The sequence below is a fragment of the Nesoenas mayeri genome, assembly GCF_963082525.1.
Source record: "Nesoenas mayeri genome assembly, chromosome: 4".
Lineage (NCBI taxonomy): Eukaryota > Metazoa > Chordata > Aves > Columbiformes > Columbidae > Nesoenas > Nesoenas mayeri.
In genome coordinates, this window is record NC_137540.1 from 75,157,564 (window position 1) to 75,172,959 (window position 15,396).

The 15,396-nt window shown below is 46.2% G+C and overlaps 1 protein-coding gene across 1 annotated transcript in view; it reads right to left on the reverse strand.

Moving 5' to 3' along the window:
* Positions 1-15,396, reverse strand: part of SLC4A11 (solute carrier family 4 member 11) — a gene marked incomplete at both ends in the record, with an annotated part of 92,652 nt that overhangs the window by 56,204 nt on the left and 21,052 nt on the right. The window contains one exon of the mRNA XM_080343768.1: positions 9,367-9,519. Coding sequence (XP_080199894.1) covers positions 9,367-9,519 — 153 coding nt within the window. The remainder of the gene's footprint in view (positions 1-9,366; positions 9,520-15,396) is intronic.

Below are 15,396 nucleotides of genomic sequence, written 5' to 3' on the forward strand. Positions count from 1 at the left end.
TAACACCCAGGCACTTCCAAAAGAGATCACACGCAGTGACTCGAGGATGAGCACATTAATGTCCTGTCAACTCACCACGCCGCCTCCATAAATCTAAGCATAAAGCAACACAGCTCTTGGGAAAGAAAACTGCTGTTTAGGGACTATTAAATGTCACTTAATATGCAGCCGACGCACGGGGACGAGGGTCCCCGGGAAATCCCCAGTTCAAGCTTCCAAGCACCAACATTAACGTTTTCTTAGGGTATCTATGAAGCAGTTTGGGGGGTATAAACTAAAAAATGAAGCCCAGTTGTTTTTGCCACAAGTCCACTCCATACTGCTCACATCCAAGGTAACTCCCCTATAGCATCACTAGTACCAAGGTATTGTGCATCTTAAAGTCCCCATCATAACACTCTCCAAAAAAACCCGCAAGACTGAGCTGTTCCGCAAATTATACAGGGAACTCATGAATAGTTTTCATTCAGATGAGCGTAGCGACAGCATGGAAAAAACCCACTGAAGACCAAAAACCTTTCCAGAGGCCAAGCTGTGGAAAAGTACAGAGATGTAACACAGAGGTACAGCTATTCAGACAAAGATTTTGCTTCCTTTCCAGATCTGGACTTTAAATCCTAACTGATAAGAACTGCGGTGATCCCATTTCACAGGCTGACCTGATGCACAGGCACCTTCAAACCCAGCCCTGCTACTCTCAATAAGTGGAGGATGCAATTCATATAAAACCGCCAGAACTCAAAAAAAGCGATTGTTTTCTTTTTGCACACAGAAAGCTGCTTTAACCGACACCATCTCTGATCAAACAGGAACTCAAATTGTGCCCATGGTGGGGTTAAAAGGCTGCAATTCAAACTGGGAGCAGAGTTGGTGGAGGAGAGGGAAAGGATTGCCTTCATCTCCCACTAAACCAAATAAGATGGTTCAGAGGCTTTGGTTACATCACTCAACCTCTCCGCAAGTTCACTTGGACCCTGTACATGTGATTAAAGCGTCGCTTAACTAGACAAGTCTGCTGGTGCAATGGTCCCAATTATTGCTGCTTCTGACACATCTTTTGGAAAACACAAGCTGTTTCATCTTAAAAATGCTATTTATTATTAAAAAGCAAGCACCCAAATAAACCAGAAACATCAAGTGTTTTCCCCAGGCTCTTACATTTGTAGTTCTTCAACGCTCACTTACTCAACTTACAGTCTAATTACACATGCAAAAGTATGCTGGAGGATTTGGGAGCCATAAATATTCATTGAGGAGAAAACATGTTTTGGGTTTTCTGCTCTTGCAAGAAATAGTTCTAGAGAGACAAAAAAAACACGCCCACAACCCTGAACAACACCACATATACGCTAAAAAGGTATCTACATATCTGCAGTCTGTCCTTAGAGATGCGTGAAAATACAACAGAAATTCATGTTGTCCTCTTATCATGCAGCAGCTCTTGGTTCCTCTTATCAGTTTCAAGTGTGTATCAATCTTCTCCCTTGACAGCTCTCTCAGGTGCTCATCAGAGTGCTGCTTTATCAACACAAATAAAACCAATCTAATTACATCTATACGACTGGGGTCCTTCAAACTTCCCAAAAAAAGCTGTTCTGGGTACGGAATTGATGATTTGGAAAGCCCAGAGCTTCATTTGTCATTTCATCCAAGCAACATGTCACTCAGACTTGATCCAGGGAGAGGAGATGGACTCATACAGCCATCCCAGTTCAAGGCTGTTATCTTAAAGACCCACTGGAGTGCTAAAAGAAACTACTAAGGGAGAGTAGTAAATCCACTATAACATGAAAAATGGGGGGGAAAACACCCCAAACTACGGAGAATTTCCAAGCATTCTTCTGCCTGGCTTATGAACCACCTGTTTAGTTACTATGAGGGAACCTACTACATAATGAGGGATAAAACCCTGCATAGGGTTGCCCATGATGCATCCATCAGAAGACAAAAGCCCAAGACCATGCACCACCAGCCTGACACCCATTTTCTCCTCTGTGGAACCATCACCAATTCTCTCCAGCTATGGAGGAGCTGCAAAGATGCAACACCCTTGACTCTTGCACCCCTGCACGGAGGAACCCTTGATGGTGACAAAATGGATATAGAAAAAACACCATCTACTGACAACAAGGAAGAAAATACCCATCAATCATCCATTACGTCTCGCTACTAGGAATAATAACTAGATTTCACACCTAAATGTCAGGATTATGTGTACTTAAACAGAAATAAGAGGTCAAGGCCATGTAAGATTTTCATTTCTATTTTTGTGGGCCTCCTTGTTGGACAAAGCAGGCTGCAAGAGTCTATTTTCGGCAAGCTAGGTAACGGGCAGCATTGTCTCTGTCCTCATCCATAGTTGAAGGAGAGCTGCCAGGGTGACCGACCTTATCTGTTGGGCTGCGCTCCAGGTTCTGCCCAGGGGAAAAACCAAAAAGCCAGCGACACATCTCCGACATCCCCTGGCAGCCACATCAAGGCAACGCGTATATCCCGAATTTCTAGGCTGTATGCACACAAGCACGCAGCACTACTGAACGTGCCACAAGTGGCTCGCTGGGAGTTCAACTCTAGCAACAGCGATGAATCGCCAATGTTAGACTTGCACTCATAGCCACATTCAGAACCCTGCCGGGGCACAGTGGTGTTCCTCCAGTTTTTCTTTCCCACCATTTTCAGAACGACAGGACTATGAACATGGAAATTTAATATTTTGAAGCAAGAAACGCAGCAGGAAAATTGTTTGCTGTACTGCAAAGTGGTCTCATTATCTCATTACAGCTGCCCTTCGCATAACATCCCAACAGCAACTCGGAGAAATGAAATCCCCTACTCGCTTCCCTTCTGCCCTTCATTTAGATACCGACATCTATGCAAAGGCAGCCCTGAAAACAAACCCGTGGAATTAATATGCTAAAGTTTAAGGCTTTACACCTTTTGTCTTATGAGATCTCCTTTCACAGAAGATCCCCTTTCCATCCCTTCCCCTGTACAGGTCCCCACTGCCACCCCTAACATCCAAGACAACACCACAGTCTTTGGAGTGGAACAGCTCCACACTGCACGTCCACAGCATCTGAAGATCATATTTGAGTTGGAATATAGGAGTGGAAATGGGAGAGCAGGAACTTTTTGGCTGTGCAGGTGTCAGCGATCATTATTTTAGATCTACGTGCACTCCCCAGAGCATCTGCGTAATAAACAGGCTAATAAATCAGAGCAGGATACTACACTAACACTTCCATTATTTTCTCAGAAAAATATCAGGCATCTGGCATGAGGTTTAAGGTTTGAGTTGCTGGGTTTTTACTATTTAAAAAAGTCATTTTAACTGGACATGAGCAAATCTAAGCCACAACCACTTGTGTTAAAGCACATTGCAAACAGCAAAAACTGTTCTGCTTTTAGATTGTTGCCTTAAAAAATGTAAATAAAAACACACCAGCACATTACACAAGAGGAGCTTGTTAGGAGCAGTGCAGATAGCTCTAACTCATCACTGGCAATGAGGGATTGCACAAGCAGGATCTCCAGGGGATCCTTTGCTTTGCCGTCCTGCTGTGCCTGTGCTGAGTCTGGACTCATCCCCACCAGACTTGAGCAATTTTCTTTAAATATTGTTAGATAAATAATTGTGTAGGGGCAGGGCAAAAAGGTGTATTTTTTTCCACACTAAGTGGAGGGACAGGGTGCTCAAAATCCTGGAGGAAGCTGCCCTGAAGTAAACCCGAGGTAAAGCATCTTAAAGGGAGAAAAAGCCTCCTTTGCACAGAACCACCCGCGCTCCCAACCCCCCTCGCACCTCCCTTGGCTTCCTAAGCACCGCTTTGAAAACACCCTCATCAGGAAATTCGGATGGAGGCCATCTCCCCGACACAATCGGTGTATCCACTTTCCATTAGAGTATAGGAAGCTTTGGGAGCCCAACATCCCACGCTGACATCAAACTGCTAAAACAGGAGTTATCAGATGGAACGCGTGGGTCAGCATTGTGCCTCGAGACATAAAAAGGACTTTGGTATTAATGTGAGGAAATGTGACTATTGTGTACAGAATGATACCCATTCAGGCCCAGACCACTTGTCTCTGGACGCTACTCTCTCTGGAATATCCTTGGCGCCAGCATCCAGCGTTTCTCCTCATCTCCTTCAAGAACATAAAGTCATCTCGGTAGGGGCTGGGCCGTGAGTTAACGCGCCGTGTTTTGCTCGGAGCGGCGGCGGCGGGCGGGCACGTGCGTGCCCCTGGAATGGCTTACAGGAAACTGTTGATTCTCCGTATCTAGGAATGATCAATTGTCCAGAGGGTGGAAACAGGCTTTAATTTCTCCTGAAGCGTAAATCGTGTTCCGTTATTTCCCCCCCCCCCACACCCCGACAAAGCCACATCCTGCTTGCTGATTGGCTTTTTGCTGCCATCAGGATTTTTTACCTTTCCCCCCCCAAGCAAAAACCAGTTTCAAGCACCTCTCTGCAGCTAAAAACACCAGTACAAGCATCAACCGTAAGGAGCAACACACTGCAAAAGTTGAGCAGCTACAGCTACACAAATCCCTAATAAACTGTGACCAAGTTCAGGGAAAGAAAACCCTGTGCAAACCCCTCTATTGCAGTCTGGGGCAAGAAGGAGAAGGTGCATTGTTTTAAAAACCTCAAGCCACAAGAATGAGGTCCCAAGAATTGTTTTAAAGCCCCAAACTGCAAGAACGACGTCCAAGCGATGAAAATACTTGCCTGGTTGACTTCAGGGAGCTGCCAAACAGATCAGAGCACTGTGACCAAAGACAAGGCTGCGGCCCTGCAAATCATACAGACCCACTGCAAGAAATGAGGCTCCTGTTGCCTGTCTGCAAACTTTGAGGCTCAACCAACATCAAATTGCTGTATTCACTTGCAGGGATTTATTTCCAAGGGTGCTGCAAAATAAAGCAGCAAGTGGTTCAATCCCCCAGTTTGATGGTTTAGGCTGGAGGGATGTAGGTATGTCCACCTGCAGCCCAGGCTCCAGATGGGTTTACGGAAAAGACACCACAAAATTGTGATGGATGCGCACAAATCAAGCTGGATTTCCCACCTACAGCACAGGAAAGGCAACAATTCTGCTGGTTTGGTGGGCGCTCACTCTCTGACCCCAGGCAAGGCAGTCAAGGAAAAAGGGACTTCATTTGGGTCAGGAATGCAGTGTTGACTCCTACAAAAACACATGCAGCAGGGCACAGATCTAACGTTTTATTTCTATTTATTGTGACTGAAATATAAGCCTCAGCCTCTCTAAAAAACATCCTCATCTTCCCCTAGAAGTGCAGATCCCAGGTGCAAAAGCATGCAGCTTCAGGTAAAGACCCACAATCATTTTGGAGCTATTATTTGCTGAAAACAGAAGTTTTGCCAGCAAAACCTAAGCTGGAAGGACAAGAGGCAAAAGGAAAAACACACACCAGCACAAAACCAACCAACAACGATAACCACCACCCAAATAAAATAGAACCCACACATACCACCTTTTCCACCATCTACTGTAAAGGAAGCAATAAAACACCCAGAAGAAAGGACCCAAGTGTCAAGACTGAGCAGCATTTTAGCACCTGGTAATCTGCAGTGATTTGGGCTCAATATTCCATGCAACGGCAGCCAGTATTAGCTAAAAATGAGATAGGCCATACCTTAAACCCTAGATTTCTTCAGGCTATCCTGGCTTGCACACATCTGTACACACAGCCCAGCATTTTATAACAATGGTTAATTGTCAGAGTTTTATGGGCTGTGCTATGTTTTGTTGGCTCAATGTTTAATCCCACACAGCGATCTTTTTAAAAACAGAATTATAGGAAAGTGCATCCAATTATGCTCATAGCGAGCTGTACATCCATCATACGGAGATTAACAGCTCGACAGCATGATGGCAGAGCTGTCACTGTATCTGTAATTCCACTTGCATTGCCTGCCAGCAGTCGAACCCTGGGGTACCAACTCATTCCCTTCCCAGATGGGATTCTTGGATTATTTTATCCTTATACTAAGGTGGGCAGCAACCTCACAACAGTTCGACAGAAAAAGGGCTCCAGCAGGAACGATTTGGACACCACATTTAGCAAGAAACTGAACTATGACAACCAGAACACGCACGCAGAGACTCACAAATATCACAGGACAGCGATTTGTCTTGTTTCAAGTCACCTTCAAGGTTTTTCCTGCTGGGGATTGAGCAAAGGTATTTTATGCAGCAAATACTTGACACTAGGGAGCAAATCAACCTGGGCAGCACTTTTCAGAGGATGGCCCATGGTCTGGCCAGGCACCAACTGCCAAAGCCCCATAGCAAATGTTGCAATGGGTTGCAAGACACAAGAGGGCAACATCGAACCCTCTGGCACAAGGTCTTGCAGCTCAGAGGTTTCACAGAGCCTGGAGAAAGCAAGAAAAAGGGACAGGGGTGGAAGGTGTCATTCCCACACCTGCTTTTCCCCTCTGCTTAAAAAGCCACAGGGGATTTTGTAGGATCCTGGTGCACTAGCTCGAGTGGGGGTTGGAAATGAGGTGTTTGAGGGGGATTTTGCATTGCATGTGGATTTTTTTCCTCCTCTTTCCACTTCCTTTTCAGCTCATCTTGCAGGAGACAAGCGCTACAAGTGCTCAGCTCCACAAGTTTTGTACCAGGAATGCAAAGCTTAAGCACAAAACAAAACACCCAGAGGGGAGCAACAATGCAAGGGCATTTCTCAAAGTGTCCCCTTGCAGGGTGGAACAAGGAGCAGTATTCCCAGATACACCTCAGCAAGGGCACAATTAAATCTTGGCTCTGAAAAGATCATAGAAAGCTTGTGAAGATTATTTTCTTCTCCTCACAGCTGCTTTCATTAACAAAAGAGCTTAAGGGGCTCATCTCAGCCACTTTCAGCCACCTGAAAAGTCAGCTCTCCAAGAGGATCAGCTGTACTCTTTGCAGCCAGAGACTGACTTTTACATTATATATATATATACACACACAGGTATAAAATCAACTCTGGAAGATGCTTCAGCAAAACCACCTTTGAGCAAGAGCTGACAGCCCAGATGACTCAAATACCTGGAAGTCTGAGGAATCCCATGCCTGATGCTCACACAGAACCACCTGCATTTTGGCTACCTGGACCACTTTGATGCTGTCATGGAAAATAATACCAAACAGAAAAACACCACCAAAAAAACCCACTTTACACCTGCTCTTATTGAAAGTCTGGACTTTAGTTCTGTCTAAAATCCATTTTTTAAACCTCTATCCTTGCATTTGAAAGGGGACTCTCCAGCACATAGATCCATTTTTCCTTAAAAATCCTAAATATCTCAGCTGAAAGAAAAGGAATACAACTAATACCACCGTCACAAGCATCAGTGCTAGAGGGAAATAAGGAAGCCTTTTTTTGTCCTGTTTTGAATGGAAGGGCAAACACTTATAAAAAGCCCAGGAGGACACACAAGGAAAATCAGCTTCTTCAGACACAGAAGAATCCACAGCACTTGCATTCCTCATTCCCAAACAATGCACCCCAGGGCATTAATCCCAGACTTATCATAGCAAAGTACAGTTCCCCTTAAATCTTCCAATTAAGATAGCATTTGTAAAATCGCATGCTTTAAAATTGCTAGATATTATTAAAGTCACCGCTCAGGCTTCAAAAAGCGCACTTGAAAATAGTTGAGCAAAGTTCTGGGTCCTGCTTGTTCTGCATCACCATTTCCAATAATTGCTCACTGTAGATCAACCAGGATTTGCTTGTAATCTAAAAATAACTTTCAGCAAACTTAAAGGACTCTGATACCATGACACCAAGGATAATCCAGAGCCCTCGCATTTCATCTCCCATACAGTCTGTGCCCACACAAGCAGGCTCCAGGCTGCTGAGAATAAACCTAAACTGCTGCCATGTCCTAGAGGTTGCATTTTTGTAGGCACAAAGCATGAAATACAGGTTTTGCTAGCCCTCCCACACCATTTAGCATGTGCATTACAAAGGATGCTAAAATAGCATTCTAGAGGCAAAAGCAACCTCTCAAGCAATCCAGGTATTTTATCTCTCAATAGCGAGCATTTTAGATACCATCACAATATATGCTGCTTGGAAGTTGCCTCTACCTTGCTCCCCAAAGTTTCTAAAGGATGCTGACCTGGCAGGGAGTACAGAAAGAACACAAGTTTTGGGCACACGTGTCCATTTGCAACACAACTGCACAGCTTCATTCTCAGCTCTGTCCCCCCAGGAGCAGCACAGCAGCAGTTCCAGCAAACCCAGCCTGGTCCAAAGTCTCTTCACTGATCTGCAGAGCACTCTTTGCCACTTGCTTTTTGCACAGCTCTTCTCTATCTCCTCCCAAAACACTCAATATGAGCCAAACCACTGCTCAAAGCTAACACTGTGACTCCCCACCAAGGGTGGAAGCCCCGGGGGTGCATTTTGCCAGTGGGTTGGTACCCACCAACAAGCAATGCTGTGGGCACCGCCACCAAAAACCATCCTCCTCCCCAGCATGAAGCAGGCACAGATCCCACTGAATTATATTTAGGGGAGCTTAACACTCATGCCCTGACACAGGGCACATAGTTTGTATTTATAAACCCAGCATGACACACACAACAGCATTTCACTGTACTGCAGACATAGCTGTGTGCTGCAGGGGACTGACTTCCATCAGAGGTGTCTAACAGGCTGGTTTTTCTCCTCTGTTTGCCTCAACACAGCAGGTACAAGGCTTGCTTGCCTGCAGCTGGGATGATTAAACCCAAAAGGCAAGTGTCTGAACCCAAAAGTCCCACCACACTTTTCCCTTACCGACTGCTGTGGAGAGCAGCAACTGAGCTGGACAGTCCACAGCTCCAACTCATTTCCAGCATTTCAACTGAAACGTGATAAAACACCAACCAAAGAAAAAGAACAAGAAACCTAACACCCGCCCCCCCTTCCAAAAACAATCCCAAACAAGCCCCCCGAACTCAAAACAACCCCCCACAAACCCAAACCAAATAAAATCCCTCAAACCCAAACCAAAACGACAAAAAAGCAACCAAACTACAAGACTCTAAAACTCTTGGGAATCCCCAGAGCCACGTTTGAATTATCAACAGGGACCAAACACACCAAAAATCCTGATTTCTCACTAAAAATGGTTCTTACTCCAGCGACCAGGCCACACCACCGAGAGCAACACAAGGCCCAGGCCCCAAACTCGAGGCCTTTTTAATTAAAAATAATACAATAAAAAAAGCTGGCGGGGGGGGGAATAAGGAGTTCAGATGCTTCATGCAGATGGCTAAAGACCCACTCAGCAGCCCAAACTTTTAAGTTTACCAAAATTCCACAGCAAGGAATGGCCCGGGGGGGGTGTCACTCACCGGTGGCATTCGGCGTCCCCTCCACATTGACATTGATGAAGAAGCGGATGCTGTCCCCCGAGACGATGGAGGAGTTCACCGCGTCGAAGAGCTCCTCGCCCCCCGACTCCTCCCTGGCCCTGCAGCCATCATCCGTGTCGCACTTGAGATACCCTGCAACAAAATGGTGAAAGCGGTTAATGGGGACGCACCAGGGCCTGGAGGCGCTCAGTGCGGGGATACCCACTTCTTAACAAGCTGAAGGACATCTCCTATGCCTGGCGAGGGATGAAAACGACAGAAAAAATCAGTTTTGATGCTTTTTGGATCAGCCTCAGGGGTGTGTCCCAAGGGCAGCTGCAGGGCCTGGAGACACCATGGGCCCCGCACACCGGCCCACCCGCCGGGTCAACGGCAAGTGGTGGATCCCAGGGGATGCACCTCCCTCCTCTCCGATCACAAAAATAACACCACGCAAGGTGAAAACTCCAACTGGAAACCATCAAAATCGCCGAGCAGCGACCCAAGAAGCCAAAACCGGCACCACAGCCCCCCCCGTACACCCCCAAACTCGACACGTTCGGCAGTTTGAATCACCAGCGCCGTGCGGCCGTTTCACTCGCGGTTCAGCAATTTGAAACCCAGAAGGGGGGAAAGGCTGGAAAAAAAGGTTTCCAAGGAGATACCTGATATGGACAGACAGACCTACAGCTCCCCGTGGGGCAGAGGAGCAGGTCACAGGAGGCAGCAGCACCAAGAAAGCAGGACAAGTTTCTTAATTACAGCGGACAACTCCTTAGCCTTTTGCAATGCGTCTAATTAGAGTTTAACCTAGCCACATTCAACAGCAAGCTGGTTCACTGCGATGTTTTATTACGAAGCAGCTGGAGGACTCTTGTGGTGTGCTCATGTATCATATTTAATTAGGAGAATTAGGGACATTATAGAATGTCAATTTTTACATTACCAGGATTATTCAGCAGCTTCTACCCATCTTCTGACAAGTCTTTTTATGCTTAATTTGAAGCAGGAGGGATATATTTCATTAGCTTGCTTTAAGGCACTACAGCAAAATGAAAAGGATGAACTTCAAGGTGGAGGCTTGAATGGAAACAAAAAGTATTAATGGCTTCTTTTAAAAAAAACAATAAAAACAAACTCATAAGCAAACATGGAGGTGGCAGCAGCATCTTAGGAGGATCTCGAGCCAACAGTAGAAAACAAGCCCTGAGCAGGGAGGCCACAAACAGGAACCCAGTGACACAGCATAGGGGCTGCAGGGCTTCCTGCTGTGGGTGACACCCCATGGGCACTCATCCCAAACACTCGTCACCTCCCTGGTAGCACTGCAGGGGCTCCAAGACTTCAGGTGACTTCCGAGGTGCTTATCTAGGGCATGGAAAACCCAAAAAGATGCTCAGATTAATTCCCCTGCCGATCTCTGCCTCCTTTATCTATCTGTTTTACACGAATAAGTGTGAATGGGTCTCTGTCAGAACTGCTCTGAAAGCTTCAAAAAGCATCCAGGTTGCTGCTGTCTCCATCTAGCGTGTCAGCAAAATGCACCGAGGGTGCCATCCTCTGCTGCTGGTGGAGCTTAGGCAGCTGTTTCCATCTCTGCACGATGGAAACTTGCCCAAAACAGCCAAAAATAGAGTGAGGAGAGCATAGGAGACACCTGAATGCAGTACCTGAGGTATCACAGCACCAGGTATGAAACATCTGGCTGGTAGATATATCAGGATCAAGTGGCAGCCTGTGTCCTGGAAGGATGGACAAGAACCAGGCAGGTTCCCATTGGCTTTGGAAGCACATGCAAACATCTCAATTCAAAACAAAGCATCAGATTTGGGGTTTGGTTCCTCTGATATGCATGATGGACACCACAACCTCCCCCCAGCAAAGCAGAGCACCCACCAGTGCTGACAGCCTCCCTGTGCCACCTTGGGCTGCCCTGCAAAGCAGAAATCATCCTGGGCTAGGCTCAAATCTCTGATCTCGGCTTTTCCGTCTCAGCCATATCCAGGATCGCAGTCCCAGGGAAGTTGTCACAACAGGTTTGAGCTTCTCCATCCTCCCCCACTTGGTGGGTCCAATGAGAGGCATGTGGGGGCAAGATGGTTTGAGCACACAGCTCTGAGAACACAGCTGAGATTTTCCCCACTATCCTCATGCAATTACACAGATGGGTAAATGGGTAAAAGCCAAGCAGGGAAAACTTGTTTATTGACCTCCCAAAGCCCACTGAAACTGGCCCTGACAGCAGAGAGGGCTGGAGACAGGAGAGAAGCAGCACAGGAGCTGGAAGAAGGGCAAGGGTGGAGTAAGATCAGAGGGTTGGGCAGAGGTCAGCGAGGACTCTGGCAAGGGAAGCATCCTCTGTTCCTCCCTCTTTAGGGGAGGAAAGAGCAGAACAAAAGGCAGCCGAAGCCTTGTGTCCCTTGGGCAAGAGACGGACAAAACACTCAGCTTGCAAATAATCCCAAACCTGGGCTGTACAGGAACTGCGCTCCCGGGCAGGTGTCTGCTTTGTCACTAAACCACCTCAAGGCTTCAAACCCACTCCCTGTTTTGAATCCTTCAGCCTGTTAAGTCTGCCAGGCATTTTAAAATGCAAGCAACTTACTCCTGTCAAATGCAGGGTCACCTCGAGGTGAGAAGATGAGCTGTGTGTGTGGCAGATGCACCTTCTCTTCCCTCTGAGCATGGATCAGTAGCTGCCTCCAGCCCTGGCAGCTGTTTTCTCCCCATCGCCTGATGATCACCGAGTGCCATCCCTGCTGCTTGAAGGGCAGCAGATGCCACAAGCGACAGCAGAAGCTGTTCAGCTCCTCTGAAAGTTTCGCTGGTGTTTTGCAGAAGTTGAGAGCCAGATCTGCTGCAGCCGTCACATAATTTGTATAAATATCAATCAGGTTGCCATATGGAAGCACCATCATTAATGCTTTATAACCTGTGCTACGAGCAGTCGCTCAAAGGAGGCGGAGGGGGTTTAGACATCTTTGCATTCTGCCTTAAGTTGGCTGGGGAAGAGTTTAAGAGCCCCAAAATGATGCTCCCCCCAACCTCCATCACTGCAGATTGCTACTTCTGAAGAAGAGATGCCATCCAGTGATTCTGGAAGCTGGGACTTGGATTTGGCTGCGGGAATAGGCTTTGCTGTGCAAAGAGGTGCTGTAAATGAAAACACTTTTCCAGATTTGTAGCGTACCTGGAAATCTGAGGTTAAAGAGCAGTGGTTTCCAGAAAACTGCATTGAGTATTCAGAGTGTTAATGTAGCATATGTCCTTTAGAAATAAAGCCACCAATTTGTACACAGGCAGCATTTGCTGAAGCACCATAAGCTACATGACAGGGTGAGTCAGACCTCTGAGCACAGGAAGTGCCACTTCACCCTGAAATATTGTCTGAAAGCACTAGAGAAAAAGATTTTGCTTAGCAGGAGGCCAGAGCTGGGAACTGAGCTAAGTTTGCCTGAAAAGATCCCTGCACCCCTCCTGCACCTTGAAGAACACCTTGTGGTCAGGATGATCCCCCTCAGTCCATTCTGCAGGACTCATCACGAAGAGAAAAGGAAGAGCATGAAAAGTGCACAAGGCCAAGGACAGCAGGTACCACCCTTTAGTACTACAGGAATAAAATCAACTTCTCACCCTGTGCAGCCATAGGTAGCAGATGCCTTGACTCTGGGTCCTTCTGTACCTCAGCCCATCATATGCAACATGAAAATAAACCATCCGCCTTTTAGTACAGATGCTGTGAATTTTAAGAAGAGGCAATTTCCCTAGCCATTCCTCTCTAAAGCACAACCCCCTCCCCTGTAATTCATGCCTGGCCCAGACCTGCCTTTCTCCAACATCTCAATATCCACCCCCAGCCTTCTCTCCTTACTCTCATCACCTTCTCAGAGCCACTTCATCTCCCCGGTCCTGCCACTATCAGCCCTCTCACAACCCCGACAAGGTGCTTTGCCCTGCGGCTATTTGGCTTTTGAGCTGAGTTTTAAGAGCCCAGGAAGAGCAGGGAATTGAGCTGCAGCAATCAGAGGTGGCATTAACTCTCCCTCCGCTGCCTTAGTGGCACCTGGCAGCTGCACCTGGGCTAATAAAAAATATCAGAGTAGGAGTTAGCAGGAAGCACAACTTCAGCCACATCATATACGTTCCCTAGGAAAGCTTAATTGCTCTGTGGGAGCAGCACTCACAGCCCAAGGGCTGCAGACTTCTCCAGGAAAGCCAAAAAATCTTAATCACACTCAATTTCCTGGGAGAGAAGCAGTTCTATTACTAATAACATCTCATATCCTAGGTTATGAGGCTTATGCCAGACACAGCCCCAGCATAACCTCTCAGTTATGCCTCAGAGGAGACAAAGCCAATCACTGTATTTTAATCAACATCTGCAAGCATCCACACTAACCAGGAGGATACGAGTGCAAATGCATCTATCCACACATTGCTGCAGACTCAGTTTAGCACAGAAAGCCAGACAAAGCATCTAAGAAAGATTTTTGGGGGGAGATTGGGCATTTTTTCCTTTTGGCATTACCCAGATGTCATCCAGTTCTGGGCATGTGCATGCTACACATTTTTTATTTAATCAGATATATTGCTGCTACTGTTTTAACCGAAGTTACATGGATGAGATAAGGTACATATCCACATAGATATGCTAGATTAGCAGGGCAAAATAAGAAAGCTAAGATCAAAGCTTGTCAATAGTTATTGACCTCTGCCAAGTCTCTGCACAAATTGGTGGCTTTATTTCTAAAGGACATATGCTACATTAACCCTCTGAATACTCAATGCAGTCTTCTGGAAACCACTGCTCTTTAACCTCAGATTTCCAGGTATGCTACAAATCTGGAAGAGTGTTTTCATTTACAGCATCTCTTTACACAGCAAAGCCTATTCCCACAGCCAAATCCAAGTGCCAGCTTCCAGAATCACTGGATGGCATCTCTTCTTCAGAAGTGGTAGTTGCCCCATCCCAAAGTCTCTTCAGAAAGCTAAAGTCACATTAAATTGGTTCTTTTGAGCTCAATGTCTGGAAACTCAATCAGCTAGCCCATCTCAGATTTCTCAAATGAGTTTTTAGGCACAAAAGGCAGCAAATTACAGGATGGTCCCTTTTACTGCTTTTGCAAAACAGGACTTGTGGTCACCTCACCAGAACACAGGAACAACAGCAGGTGCTCTGCTCCTGGCAGCTTCAGCAGCCTCAGACATTTCACCCTGGGAAAAGGTAAAGTTTTCCTTCTAACATCACTGCTTTAGATGCTTTTGTCACTGAATAAGACCCAAAAAATCCAACCGTTGGCCCCACTCTTAGCATTTCGAGCCATAAACCTCACAGTCAGAGAACCAGCTCTGCTGGAGCCCAACAGGCAAGAGCAAGAGTTTGCAAGTTCTCATTTCAAACGAGCCCAAGAGCTATTTGCATCTACTTTCTCAGAAGAACTACAGGTCAAGTACAGAAGGACAACAGAAACAATAATAGTATATATTCAATAGCTTGTAAAGGCAAGCGGGGAGCAACTGGGACATGAGCATTACCCTAAAATCAGATCTGGTTCTTGAAGCATCCCAGTGCTCAGCTGGAATACAGTGTTAAGGAACTCAAGAGAAAATTAAGCCCTGTATCTAACTAAAAACCAGTCATGATACCGGCATTAAATTAAAAACAAAACACACAATTCAGCTTCATCTCATGGATTTTCAACTTAAACCGACAGCAGACACTAATTTTGAGGAAAGGCATGAGGTTTTGATTAACCTCAGCTAAATTGATCGGCCTGAGCTTTAAGCTATCAGAAGACTTGCTTGGTTCCCCAAGTGCTGCAGGGTTGCAGATTCACTGCATCACTCAGAAAACAGCCAAATACCCAACATTGGGTGGCAAAAAGAAACTCAATTAATAATGGAGCCTCCACCTCCATTCTGACCTTTACACTCTGCACAAAACCACAAAACTCATGTTGCCTCCAAAGGTTACATAACCTTATAATTAGTTAATAATAGCAGGGATAAAGCAATCAAAGGATTCAGGAG